The sequence below is a fragment of the Erpetoichthys calabaricus genome, chromosome 18, assembly GCF_900747795.2.
Source record: "Erpetoichthys calabaricus chromosome 18, fErpCal1.3, whole genome shotgun sequence".
Taxonomy (NCBI): domain Eukaryota; kingdom Metazoa; phylum Chordata; class Cladistia; order Polypteriformes; family Polypteridae; genus Erpetoichthys; species Erpetoichthys calabaricus.
The window spans coordinates 19964047-19978573 of NC_041411.2; the positions used below are offsets into that span (position 1 = coordinate 19964047).

At 40.2% G+C, this 14527-nt stretch overlaps 2 protein-coding genes across 2 annotated transcripts in view; both read right to left on the reverse strand.

Annotated features, from left to right (window-relative positions):
- ypel1 (yippee-like 1) overlaps positions 1-14527 on the reverse strand; it is a 1016165-nt gene that overhangs the window by 758725 nt on the left and 242913 nt on the right. The gene's annotated exons all lie outside the window — the stretch shown is intronic.
- aacs (acetoacetyl-CoA synthetase) overlaps positions 1-14527 on the reverse strand; it is a 98597-nt gene that overhangs the window by 41451 nt on the left and 42619 nt on the right. Inside the window, exon 10 of the mRNA XM_028825141.2 lies at positions 14288-14412. Within this exon, the coding sequence (XP_028680974.1) occupies positions 14288-14412 (125 nt within the window). The remainder of the gene's footprint in view (positions 1-14287; positions 14413-14527) is intronic.

The following is a 14527-nucleotide window of genomic DNA, read 5'->3' on the forward strand; positions in this document are numbered from 1 at the left end:
TATTGTATCAGTATGCTGCTGCTGAAGAATGTGAATTTCCCATTGGGATTAATAAAGTATCTATCTATCTATCTATCTATCTATCTATCTAAATCCACATCTGCAATGTTATTAAATGTTAACTTAAACAGGAACAACATTCAATAGGTTCACGTCAATCACTGTTATCTTGGTTAACATGTTGCACTGTCAAACCAAGTAGACTCCAAGCTAAATCATCCATCCATCCAAGTTCAGAGCCACCTGTCTAGTTCAGGTCGTATGGAGCAGGCGCCTATCCCAGCAGCACTAGGATTCAAAATTGGGAATAACTGTAGACAGTGGTGCAAGAACATGGTAGTGCACCGCACACGTGTTATTATTTGTGACAGGATTAAACAATTTTAATATGTAACAAATGAAATGTGCAAATTCTACACAATATAGTGGTGATCATGAAAAACTTCATGCCCTCTAGATGTGCTTGTGCGGTGGCACGCTGTGCCAGGCTGTTTTTGGCCTTGTGACCAGAGCTGGCAAGTTAAACTCCTGCCTCCCAACACCCAGAATTCAATTACGTAGGGTTGAGAATGTCATATTTCTGCATGCATGGAGAGACAAGATACATACAGCAATAATATCAACGCCTTTTAAAGCTCACATACAGAAAAGAATGCACATTGACCATCCATAATAATAATAAAGTAAGCATTACCTAACCTCAAAACAGGTAGAAATGACTAAAAGGAAAGGATAATGAAGATAATAATACACATTGAAGTGAAAGAAAGCTTAGGCTGCAATTGTGTAACTGCAAGAGGGTATTTCTTTCATCATTTCATTTTTTTTTCTTTTGTTAAAAAGCGTTAATTGGTATATTTAACTCCAGGTCTGCACAACAGACAAGCCACAGCAGATTAGCATTTGGCTGCCCTCAAGTCCCAGAGAAGCTAAAAGCCACTATGTCCTGTCTGATTTCCATTCCTTCTTTTCTGTTTGATGTCTCCCGAGCCTTATAATGCCTTCATTTCTAAAGCACCTAATATTGATAATTGTCACAAAGTACTCTATCCACCCATCATCAGTCCATCTATTTTTCCAGTGAAAGCTACAAAGATTTAGAAGGCAATGTGCACAAGGCTGGAACTGCCAGAGGATGGGACACCAGCTTACCACATTTATTTCTGCAATTATATTGGATTAACTAACAGACTGAAGGTAACCAGACAAATGTTCACAGTTCTGTGAGGCCGCCAACACCACTGAAAAACTTTAAGCCTCTCATAATGAATTATTTTATATACAAAAAATCTGACTTTTTAATTTTATTCCTCATTTCCATCAATGCATCTACAACTCTGTCAATCTGTCTTTATATCTGAACACAAGCTGATGATAAACCTTAAAAGGCAGAGGAGCGCAGTCAATCAAGCAGGTTCGGCTAGCCCCATAACGTCACACAGACGAATATCTCCGCTACAGATACATGCGTTGGTGCTGCCTGTTATCAAGGGTACTGAGCTCCACCACATTACACACAACAGTCAACAGTGAAATACGGGGGGAAAGGAACACAAACATCCACTGAAGCACACCGAAAAAAAGAAAAGTGATTCTAGGTAGCACCCTAAAAGACTCACAAAATGGTAAATCTGAAAAGGGCAAAGAAAAATAATTAGGCTGAACAAAAAACAAAATGACAGAAAATGGAAAAGAAAACGTGCATTAAAAAATCAGAGCAAAACAAAAGGCAACAACAGCAAGCGCAAGTGACATGGCCTGCTTAGAATTTCAAAGCACCAGTCGGCCTTATTTGCAAGCAACTAAAGCATAGGGCAGAATAAATCTGATTGGGGAATTTAGGGGCTGCCTAGAGAAATGCATTGTAATTCAGATTATTTAGAAGCTTTAAAATTGGCCCCAGCGATAAGGAGGTTTATAGCATACAAAGGCCCAGTAAACTTAATTTCACTGAAAGCCTCCCCTGCTTCATTCCGGGTGCCTCATAAAATGTTTTCAGATTTCACTTTCAACAATATATGCCACTTAATAGTGTGGTGAGGACGTCCGCTTGAAAGTGGTAGTAAAATGGAGGGGCATCTTTTACGACACAAACGTTAGCAGTCCGGTCACATCGTCTTCATCGGCTTGAGCTGTAATTTGTTTCTCCCGCAGCCCATTGCTATGTGCACTTCAATAAAATATGAGAGAGATCAATACGTGAGTCCATGGAATAAATTCTGCCATCATTGGATTGCTGTTAGGAAGTGCCACTCTGTAAACATCAGCTCTGGTACAGCTGGGATGCAGCTCGGAGATGTACCATGCTTCGTTATTTTGTACATTACTAAATTACATTATTATCGGGACTTACCCACTAATAAGAATTCTGCATTAACAACAATAGAGTGAAATATAAAAACTTTCGGTGCAAACACTGCATGAATATTTACTTTACTACTGATGCGATACAATCTCAAAGTCATTTTAAACCACCTGGAGAGACCACATACAGAACTCCGCAGGCCAAAACAAGTGCGTGTACCTAGCTGCTGTGACACAGCTTACAAGTACCGAGTTTTAAATGATCGAGTTAATATAAAAAAAAGTCTGATAAATTGCATGCCGTCTTGAAAACAAAGAAAATCGATCCACTGCAGGATTCAGCAGAGCAATAAACAGAGCCAAAGGAGTCCAGCGCAATTTAGAGAGCCATCTATTATATAACCATATCTGGATAAGAAAGAGAGGGGCCAGAAAATAAAACCAGCATACACTTACTGGTTTATCTGCCTCCCAGCTCCAGGCTCTCTCTGCATTACATCCTTCCATTCATTAATCTTCAACACTACCCATCTTTCTCATTCTGCGGTCATGGAGTCGTGCTTACAATATATTACATGTGACAAGGAAATACAGCCATGATCTGGATAGCACCCCCTCTTGGCCATTATACCAAATTACAAGTGGATATTGTAGACAGGCATTAAAAAAACAACTCTAGTAAACACTTCAGAAATGTGTAATTTAATATTTAAATTTGACACAGAATGTAGATTTGGCCGCATTCTCTATGTGGTTTTCATCTTCTCTCAGTGTCTGTCTGGGTTTGGTGGTGTCACAAGCGGCTGGGGGACAGACCCAGCCGGGATGCCTGGAAGGACCAGGAGGTCCTCCGGGCCACGAGGGGGCAACCGCCCTGGATCTGGAGAGGACCACAGGAGAGGAGCAAGGAGGCTCAAGCCCATTGGGGCCTGTGGCCACCAGCAGGGGGCGCCCCGAGTCTCAGAGAGCCCGGGAAACATTTACTTCTGCCACACCCGGGAACATGGAGGATGATCCTTCCAGGGACGCCCGGAGTGCTTCTGGGTGCTCTCTTGACACTTCCACCACACCAGGAAGTGTCATCAGATGGAGCACCTGCAGCCCATCCAGGTCACTATAAAAGGGGCTGCCTCCCTATAATCAGGGCACTAGAGTCGGGAGTGGGAGCAGGACGAAGCTCCCATGGAGAGAGGAAAGGCGGCCCACGGACAGTGAGAAAAAAGCCCGGATTAGGGGTGATTAGTGCTGGGAGCACTGTGTGCTGTGCGGGACTGTGTGTATTGGTGACAATAAACGTGTACTTTTATAAAGATGTGGCCTCAGTCTGGTGGTGTCCCGGCACATCTCACAGTGGATAAGCACCTCTAATAGTCTGCTGTGTGAATAAGTGTGGACGTGAATTCACCCCGTGACTGACTGGCCTCCCGTCTTGCTCTCACTGCTGCTGGGCCGGGCTATCACTTCTGTCTGCCTGGGGTCTTGTTCAGTTTCCCCACCACATCCCCAAAGTATGTGTGCTAATAAATGTGCTCCAATGTAACGATGTCTTTGTGTGTGCCCTGCAATGAACTGGCCTGCTGACACAGTGTTGTTTCCCACCTTGTTTTCAGTGCTGATGGTATTAGCTCTGCCTCTGGTGACCAAGAATAAAATAGTTTAAATATTAGAACTAAAAGAAAAAAACAAATACCAATTAGCTCTGATAACTGAACCTCATTTCTTTACTGAACTAATCAATTATGTATGGAAATGTTAATACCGTACTATAAACTGAGATCATTCTTATGAAATGGAGTGCATTTATTCATTTCATAAAATGAATTGTTCTATATCAGCGTAACAAAATATGCAGCAGCGACAAATAACCAGCAAATGTACGGGTCAAGTAAAACCTAAGACTACATTATGATAATCCTTTTAATGGTACCAATGTTCCTCAAGCCACTAAATGATAGGATGCTTTACACTGTGGAGGACAGACATTCTGGCTCTCATCGTTACAACTTTGTGGAAAGGAGATGGACAAGAACACCTGGCCACTGAGAAATAATGGTGATAGGTTACCTGGGAAGAATATTAGGCCCAGGCATAAAAGACCCACTGACCTCAAGATCTAGGAGCTTGGAGTCAGGAGAGGAGAAGGAGGCAAAGCCTCGCCTGGTAGGAGAAAGAAAGGCCTGTGGTGTTAGAGAGGGAGCTGAGGGAGGTCAAGAGCGTCCTGTTAGGGGCTTGGCCTAGGAAAGTGGACCAGCCACCCCATGGGTCAATCAGGAACCTTTCGTTTTATTCATAAGGTCTGGAGTTGCATAGGTTTTCATCTTATTTGCTTTTTATATCTCTTTTCGTTTCACTTACCCTTGTGTATTTATTCAATTTTTCATTTAAACATTTTATTTTATTCCACCTGGGCTTCCCTGGTGATATTTTGACTTAAAGGATGTCACAAGTGGTCCTACTGTTCACACCATTTAGCTTAAAAATCTGCCTTAATAAAAGGATAGGTGTCTGTGTGTCTGTCTGTGTGTCCGTCCAGTTGGTATGTCTCTGCATCACAAACATTTTTAGTAATAAAATACATTGCATTTGTTATTCCAATAGATTGCACATCACAAACATTGATACTGCTTTTATTTGTGACTTTGAGACTTGTGCACTGCAAATGTTAACGCTGGGGTCTCCAATGATCACTTAGATTTCAGCCCATCTTAGGTAGGCAGCTTAGCTACTGCATGTATAAAAATGCAAGTGACAACAAAGTAATAAAACACTTTTGTTTTACACTTTTGTTGACTGTCCACAGTCCCTGCTCTCCGGAACTTGGCTAGATTAGTTAAATGGGTGGACAGTTGGACCGTCCTTCAGGAACAGTTTTCCATTAAGTACAGAAAGTGAATAGGATTGAATTGATATTCTGCTAATTCTTTGTTTGACTGACCATCTATATTGGTTGGCACCTTGGCACTCGGAGGCCGAAAAAACATACAAAACAATCTGTTATTTCAATATTTGCCCATTACCATCCAAAGATATGCTGGATTGAGTGACTAAAATGTTTAAAACTAGTTGGGCACTTTTGCATACATTTGCCCTTTGAATATTAGCAGCCAATCTAGAGTTTAAAATTTAGATGGACATTGTCTCGCTTGAAATCCCCTGCTCAGAGTGAAATGTGTATAAAAGATGGATATGCTTTTCATTAGTTTGTTTTGCAAGAGAAGGTAAAGACAAGAGTAGGGTGAAGGACGGCAATCTCATTTATACAGGCCTCTTAAAGATATGAGACATATGGAGGGCTTGGTCACCATGATTAAAAAGAAACACCCAATGGCTCTCATTATAATGCTGACTAGAATGAGTTGCCGTACTCACGTTCTATCTGCTGGATTCATCTGAATATGTGAGCAATTAAAACGTATTGCATCTCAAGGGGTGTGGGAGGGTGGCTGTCACAAATAATCAAACTAAATAGTAATTGTTTTACTTTATCTTGCAAAACTTTCCTCATTTACGTTGGCTTTATGACAATCATAGTGTGCACCTTAAAGTGCACTAAATAACAATAAAAATAATTAAACAACACAATAATTAAGCCTTACAGTAAATGTCCTTAATAAGGGTGTGTAGAAGCAAGACAAGGACAGTACTTTTCATATTACATATTCAGCGGACTAATCATTTTTTGCACCTTCTAAATAACCTACTGTGTATGGAGCTTTGTAAAACAGCGAGGACTCCACAGCTGGTGGACACAAACCTGCAGTTACCTAAGAGCAGAAATGGCAGCTCTGATTCCTACCAGCTACGTACACATCTCACCGAGAATGACACGACAGAGAGTGGGAGCGCCACCCTGAACGACTTTTCACCAGTCACAGATACTCCAGTCTTTAGTGTTACTTGTGTCACTAGATAAACTTTGTCACCACCAAGTTATGTGACAAGTTAACCAAACTAATTTAAGGCTGTTTCACTTTAAACTTAACATTTCCTATCTTCTTATGGTAGTGGTGGTCAAGTCAGAATGTATAGGAATTGCCTACACTTGCAGTTATTTTTGCTTTACTCTGCTTTTACCGTATCCATGTCAGACGATGTCTCTAACAGGGTTGGTTCCCTGGAAATTTAAGTAACTTGCTCAGTGACTCTGTGGCACAAATTGAAGAAGCAGCCTTATGATTTGTTGGCCAATTCATTAGCCACCAGGCTAATGGCTAAATGAACGGGAAAATATTGAAAAAGATGTTATAAAAACCCATCAAGGTCACAGGTCAGTCCAGATGCACATGCCCACCGCGAGTGCCATATAATTGACAGGACAGTAATTTCTACATGTGGAAACTGACAGTGCTTGAGAAAGATCCATTCATTCTCTGCTAAGCAATAAATGTCTGGAAAGACCAATATTCTTTTGGCAAGGGCCTGTAGACCAGTAATGAGAACGCGGCTTCCTTTCAGCATCTGTCTAAGCCTTCATTCGTGCTCGCTTAAACAGGATTCCACACTCTTTCACAGCCACTCAGTTAACAATGCCTAAACTCAAATCAGTTCCATCGACTCCAGGGGGCCTCGTGATTTAATGACGCTATTTGTCTATATTAGCCATCCACACAGATGGAAAGTCTGCAAACGTCGTCCCAGGGGCTCAATCTGCCCATCCTTCAAATTTACAAGCCCATTTATCTAATGACGAAACAATGAAAGGACTCTATTATAGAGTCTGCAAGAGGAAGGAAACGACCCACCTGTCAAAAAGCAATCAAAACTGTAAGTCTGAACTTGTTCATTTGTATAGGCAGGAAAAAAAATAAATATATTAAAGTATTATTTTCCTGTACCTTTTGGTGTAATCAGAATGAGTAAGTAAATGAAATGGCAAGCTGGAGAACTGAGGTGACCGCTGTAGGCCATTAATACACATGTGCCACTCGCAGTCCAGCGTCATTACTCCAGCAAAGTCACAGTCCAATGGTGCCCCTCTGTTTAGTGTCACACCGCCTAGTGCTCATTTCATTTGTACATCATTCCACAATGTATCAGAATAAATGGTAACCATTTAAACCTTCCCCAACAAAAACTATTTTGGGGTGTTTTATCCTGATATTGAGAACAACCATGGCCTTAAAACCCTCCTGGAACCTGCTCCTAAAAGGCCTTTCTATGTAAGCATGGATCTCCTTGGGACCCATTTAACCTTTCTCTCAAAAACAAAAGGGATGAAATGTAACCTTTAACATTAGATGCTTCCTTCACCAGCCTGCCAGTCAGCAAAATGTCAATCTTAATATCACAGGCGAAGCCTGTCATTCTTTTAGGTAATTACTCCCAAGCAGCCCTTTCAAGTGTAATCAATGGGGAGCTGTCTTCCCGCTCTTCCCCCAAGTTAATAAACGCTTAAATGAAAAATGAGTAACAAGTGAATAGGTTAGTGAGGATCAACAGAAGACTTTCAGCTTTGACTAATCAATCAAAATACAGTTTAAAAAGCAACCTTCATAGGAAGCATGTGTTATGGAGTCTCATTCCAGTAAATGGACCCCGACACCAAATCTAGGGAGACTGGAGTACAAGTCCTGAGTCTTCATCAAGCAACTCTCGGATTTGTCCTAGTTGGAGTGTAGTAAGGGGGTTTTGAATATTCTCAGGTACTGTTAACCTTTCCCTCATTCAGAAAACCCAGAGATTCCCAGCAAGACAGAGCTGACACCCTGATCATATTAGTAAAGAGTGGGCTCGATCTCAGGCTAGCCTGGAGGGCCTGGTCCTTCATCTAGCTGCCTGGGTTCATCACCACCAGGGTATTGTTCTCTGATGGTGACAGACGTTTTGGCATCACCCAGGAGTGCTATCTACAAGAGCTTGGAGTTGACATGCTAGTGTGGCCCAGGTTCAAAGACACTTGGGAAGTGAGTAGCTGTATGCCATTAAAATTGTTGCCTTTTCCTAATAATTCTAATATGATAATCAAACACAAGTTTCAGCAAAATAAAATGAAGAGTTATAGAATTATGTTCAGTCAGACTAGGGGCCTCTGTCCCCTGCTCACTTTGCTTGCCAACCCCTTACATGCTAGCCACTTCACAGCTCTGCTGCTCGCGTATGGGTCAGCAGATGTACAATTTAAACAGATTGTTATTTTCATGGGAATTGTTACATATGCATAATGGAGCTAACTATTTTACATTACAGCGAGTAATTAACCATAGTAAAAAATATTAAAACGTAATAAACTGAAAGAAAATGATGTTTCATGTTGCGTTAGACGTATTCGTTCTGTTTGTCTTTGAAATTAACACACAAATACTTTTTAAACTCACACTTTTACTGTAAAACTTCAGTAAAAACAATTTTTTGAATTAACGTTTCATCAATATCGCATTGAATTTTGATTATGTGTTTGGACTTAAATTGTGACAGTGCAACGTACAACTGCCCATGAGTGAATATCGTTTCTTTCTCTCTAATAAACTTTTTCGAATGTTTGTCCCTGTGATTTGTTAATTGTCATAGCAAAAGCTATTCTCACGGGAAACTGTAAACGTTTTAATACGAATGGCATATTAAGATCTTTGGTGTCTGATGTTATTCGCAGAATATGTACTACATTACCTTTCTTGTCACCTGTTAAAATTTTACATGTCAGAATTCTTAGACCAATTTTTAATACAACTAATCTTGTCCCATTGCATAGCCCACCACTCAGACATAAATTACGCAATAACATTACAATACATCCTTCTTTCAACAGTAATTCGGCCGGTGGAAGACCTGACGGTGTTAACGGTTGTAGTTATTCTACGGGATAATGTAAGTTGATGTTTTCATCTTCCGCACCATCACCGCCAACTGTTTCAGCACAATCTATTGATACACATTTAACAAATTTGCTGTGTAACCGCTCGACAATTTTCGCGTTAATTTGTTTGACTTCATTGTTTGTTGGTGCTAGGATTGCACGTGAATTCATTTCTTCTGTTGATAACCCTTCGGGATGAAATTCTTCAATAAGATTTAGACACAAGTCTTTTTTTATTGGGAACTTAAAGTGAGAAAAAGTACAAATTTATAAGAGCTAAGAGCGCAGGAACTGTGTCTGACAAAAGCATTCACACAACTGAGAGGTGAGAGGACCGTGTGCGTGGGCCGTTAACCGGAAATGTATGTCCTCCAGTTTAAAAATTTGCCTTCTTGTATCCAATGTGGTCATTGTGAGCCACAGTATTGTCATGTGTCTTGAAACTTCCTCAAAGTAAACCAGCAAAAAGGAAGACAGACACCTGGCATGTCCACCATAGCTTTTTCTTTGAAGCACCAGACCATTTTATCCATTTGTGCAAATTGAGAAACGTCTGTGTATAAGTCAAGCTGTGAGATTACATAGGAGCCACAAGTGGTGCACATTGTATTCATGTGGTCTAAAGATGAGCTTGTTGTTAGAACTGCCATATAAAGACATTAAAAACTTGGACATCAGCAACGGAGTTATACCAAAGAATGTGGGACGTTCTGGTGCCTGTTTGACACACTGAATGTCGATGGGGATGCAGAGTCACTGATGTCAGCAAGGGTGAGACGTACTGTATATGGAATACATTTATGGAGCTGTCCTACTACTGATATTATGGGGTAGAGATGGAAAGATGGAGATAAAGGAGTATAAATGGGATAAAGGAAGAGCAATCCATATATATTAAAGAAAAGATTGGTATAGAAGTGGTAAGTTATGTTGTGAGTAGAAGTAAACTGGGGTGGGATGGGAATTTAGAGTGAAAGGAAAGAGGTGCACTGCAATGATGGAGGAGAAGGAGGAGATGAGACCAGATGAGACCAGGAGATGAGTGATGGCAAAGAATTTCTGGATGAAATGTCACATTCCAAAAGATGACCAAGACATACGCAAATATTCAAGACACCTCAGGGACAGGCATTACATTTGGGTACACCCTGAACAAGGTTGTTATATATATATATATATATATATATATATATATATATATATATATTTCTGGTCAGTTGTATAGGTAGTATAATCCAGTTTTGAATAATAATGTCTACCAGTTCTTCTTAATAATATCTGTACAACCTGAAATGGAGGAAGGGAAGAAAGACCTGGAAATGCAGTAGAGTAAAATCAGAAAAACAGCTACTCACTACTCACTACTAGACATATGCTTTTATGATCCAAATGGACTATTTTAACTGTATAATGTGTTTTCAAAATACTGAAATCTATCACAGTACAAAGTATTCCTGGATAGTTACATGCTAAAAAGGAAATTAATGCAAGTGTTGATGAATAAAAAGGGACGCTCGTTATGATCTTCCTAACACTAAAGGCTTGTTGAGGTTTAGATGTGTTAGCTGAGCTCATACTGTTAACACTTCTGTATGAATATAAGTAAATGAAGACGCAACTGTTCCCTCATACTTTTTAAATGGCCATTGCCTGACTGGCAACACAAGCTCTAACCAGTAGAGATTCTTTTTTATCAATTTAAACTAAAACAAACTGACTTGCCTTTCTTTGGGCATCAATCGTGTAAAATCATCGACATGCTTAAAAGTGTTAAAAAGTTCTCCCTTGACTTCAGATAGCTGAAGGAATAAATAGTTTTGCCCACACTACCATGACAACCTGCTCACGTTAAGAAGTGTGCAGAATTCTACTGACTAACCATTAAGCCAATTCATTTAGATTTTCCCCAATTGATACAGCAACTGGTTGTCCCCACTCCAATCAATCAGACAATCTTTATTTTACATGGGCCTTCCACTGAAAGCCCACCACAGTGATTTACAAGTATTGAAATTCTATTTGTGCTAGATAGGGGGCTGCGTCTCCCTTTTATCAAATTTAGGAAATGTTGTACTGGGGTGGAAAAGGAATATTTACCTGTTTTGTGAACATAACTCAGGCCCCAAGAACAAAAAAAGAGTAATTAAAAAATCAGTTTATTTCCTGGGAAAAATTAACAATTTAATTGAAAAGGTTTTTGCTTAGTGCTAATGTGATCCAATTACAAGAACACATAATTCAAATGAATTTATATTAACAGCATTGTTTTAAAAAATAACTTGAATCATAAGGTATAATGCTGTATGCTGGCTAATTTACATCAACATTATGAACATTATTGGATGTATTCAGACAACATTTCCAGCGTTATGCACAGAGGCCAGTCTTGAACACAAACATGAACATCTGAAACCCTCAGGAGGCCGCGAGAGTTCCAGTGATCTGAGTTCAGTTCACCCCAACATAGCAGAAACCAAAAACATACCACTTCAGTTTTGTGAAGCCAGTTACATGTTGTCTTTGAAGGTGCTGGAAAAAAAATGATCTTAAGGGAATGTGTCAGCTTCTTAAAGTGTTTTGTTTTTTTGATCATTTTCAGAAGTAGAGTGACAGTGGCAGTGGTGAGCAGCCTCTCCATGGTATGACAATCTCCAGATCAATGTGACAACTTTCAGAGAATGACCAGCTTTATTAATAAAAGGGACTAAAAGGGGCGCACTATCTGCTTACTTACTGAGCAGCATCAAGGTCGCTATAAAAACACCGCTGGGGTTCAAAAGGGTGCAGCACTACTTCATGGATACTCGGGGGGATGAACTAGTAGCCAGCCAGCCACCTCATTCTGCTAAATCTGCCTACTTTAGTACAATGTGAAAATTATGTTTTAGATCATGTAAAGTTAAAGGAAATGAAATACACTGGACAACACATTTAATATGTAACTAAGAAGAATTTATGGATTTAAAAGGTCTATATTGAACTTATACTTTGAAATCAATAAAATGTCTAATAAAAACAAGCTAAGAAAAAAAAAAACATGACCACATCATTGCCAAAAAACGCTTATCATTGCAATCATTACTGTTACTGAGATTAATTTAAAGTTTGAATCAAAAGTCTGCTAGTGATGCATAAGCTCTTTGTTCAACACTCCCGAAAAACATTTATGCTCCTCACATAACAGGCAGCTGTAATGGACTTGACATCTTCTGATGCTTCCTGTCTCACTCCTTCAAATTCCTGTTAAGCAGCTCTCTGTAAACAGTCGTAGAGCTTTGTCGTCACTCTTTCCATCAATGGGACTTTTCTTCTGAACACCGGCCTACTCATTGTCCCTTAATTTAAAGTTTTAGTAGTCCTCCATATTTACTGCAATAATAATGACACGACTCTACCACTACTCTGCTCTACTCTACAAAAAGTACTGTATATGGTTCTAAACTGCCAGCTCAAAGTTCTATCCAGAATTTATTAGGTTGCCCTGTACACTAACTGCCTCACCTCTCTATTATAATTATATTTAATTTACAAAACTCCTTTTGACGACACCAGCTGTGAATCTGTCAGTACTTTACACCAACCCAAGCCTGACGTGCCCTGCCTCACACCCAGTGCTGATAAGACAGGCCCCAGCTCCTCACAACCAGTCAGACTGAGCAGATTCAGGCAACGCATGGAGGCTGGTAGCCATCATAGCTGAACTACACATCTGCACTGTGATTTAGCTTACGGAATTCGTTCAGCTATGGTAGGTTTAGTGGATGCATGCGGCCTGTTGTGTTTGGTAAGCTCTCGCGCTCTCAGCAGCCTCTCCCCTGTGGTGTACGTTAAAGTTCTGTGCTTGGCCTACTTTAAGATGGTATCCACATGCTGCCACTGGAATAGTTTCCTCGTCGGCACAACCGCACGGCACCTACTTATGCAGATGATACTCAACTGTAAGTGAGGATCACACATCAGATATGGAGAAAGCTCACTGCCTGCATCAGTGACTTCTGAGCATAGATGTCTGCTTCCTTCCTTCAGTAGAACAAACAAAACTAAATAACTTTTTGTTGGGTTTAAGCTTCAGTCTAAAGAATGAAGTCTTTCTTAGTTGATCGATGACAATGTATCCATTGCTGACTGCCACTAGCCTTGGAATCATGCTCAAGCCAATGTAAAAATCAATCAATCAACCAATCAAATCACATATCTGCTGTGGTGACGATGTCTTTGTACCACTACAAATTACTGACCAATCCATTCGATTTCGATTCCTCTCTCACCTTCATCCATTCTCCACGAGATTACTGCCAATTCGCTTTTCAGTTTGCCTTTCTGCACATCTTTTCAAAAGATTGCAGCAAGTTCAAAATGCTGCTGCTGGAGTTCTGACGCAGAACAAGCAGAATGAAAGCATCACCCCCGGGATACTTTGGCCTCTTCTGAAATATTGTATCAGATAAAAAAAAGCTGTTACTGAGAAACAATACGCACCTTACCTGTCACCAGAATTTGATTTATATGCATTCTGCAAGACAAACCGACTCTTCTGATGCCAGTCTTCTATTTCTGGGGCTTATTACTAAAATGTTGTTGAACATTCAGGGGTCGTCGTTCCTGCTGTCCCCCAGGTCTGTTTGTGGAGCTCTGCCGACGGTCTTGTTCAAATTGCACACAAGCATTTCTCATTGCATTTAAGTCAGCTGTTCAAATGATCTTATTATGTAATTGGAAGCGTCTGTGGCCTCCGTACTAATCTTGATTCTAAGGTAACGTCATTTTACTGCAATGAACTAACACACATGTTCACTTATGCTGGCTCTTCAGTGTTTGTTACTTAATAATTCATGTATTGAATGATCTTGTGTTTCACACTGTTGCCTAGTCTTACTTGTTTTTAGAAAGAGTTGTATGATGTTGTACTCTGTGAATGGTTTAATATAAAATAAGGAGTGATTGATCCAAATATAGGTGGCAAAACACACAGGCTTTATAATGCCTTAAAGATGGGGCTCACCATTAATGGTGGTATTTGCAACAAGGTGTTTTCTTAATCTAGAGGGCCTGCTCTTCTTTGTCCCTACTGTGTGTTTCCACTCACAACTCATTCTTTTAAGCTGCTCACGATATTAAAAAAAATGTTAACCTCCACAGTATTGAGCCAAGGTGGAGCAGATATACTCTTTATATTGTAGTTTTCCTTACCCCAATCTGTCAACCAGGTCCCAGAGAACATTGGGGGATGGCATCAGGGGAGAACCGTCATACAAAACCACTGAAGCACCAGTAGCTAAGGATGATATCAACCAGTTCCACATCATCCAGCCAGTCTATGAGACAGAGAATTAAAGAAAGAATAAGCAGTCTGCTCGCCAGGTAGCATGCCAGTGCAATATAACCCAAATAAGCCAAGCCTTCCCACGCCCACCACCTTCCTAACCAACA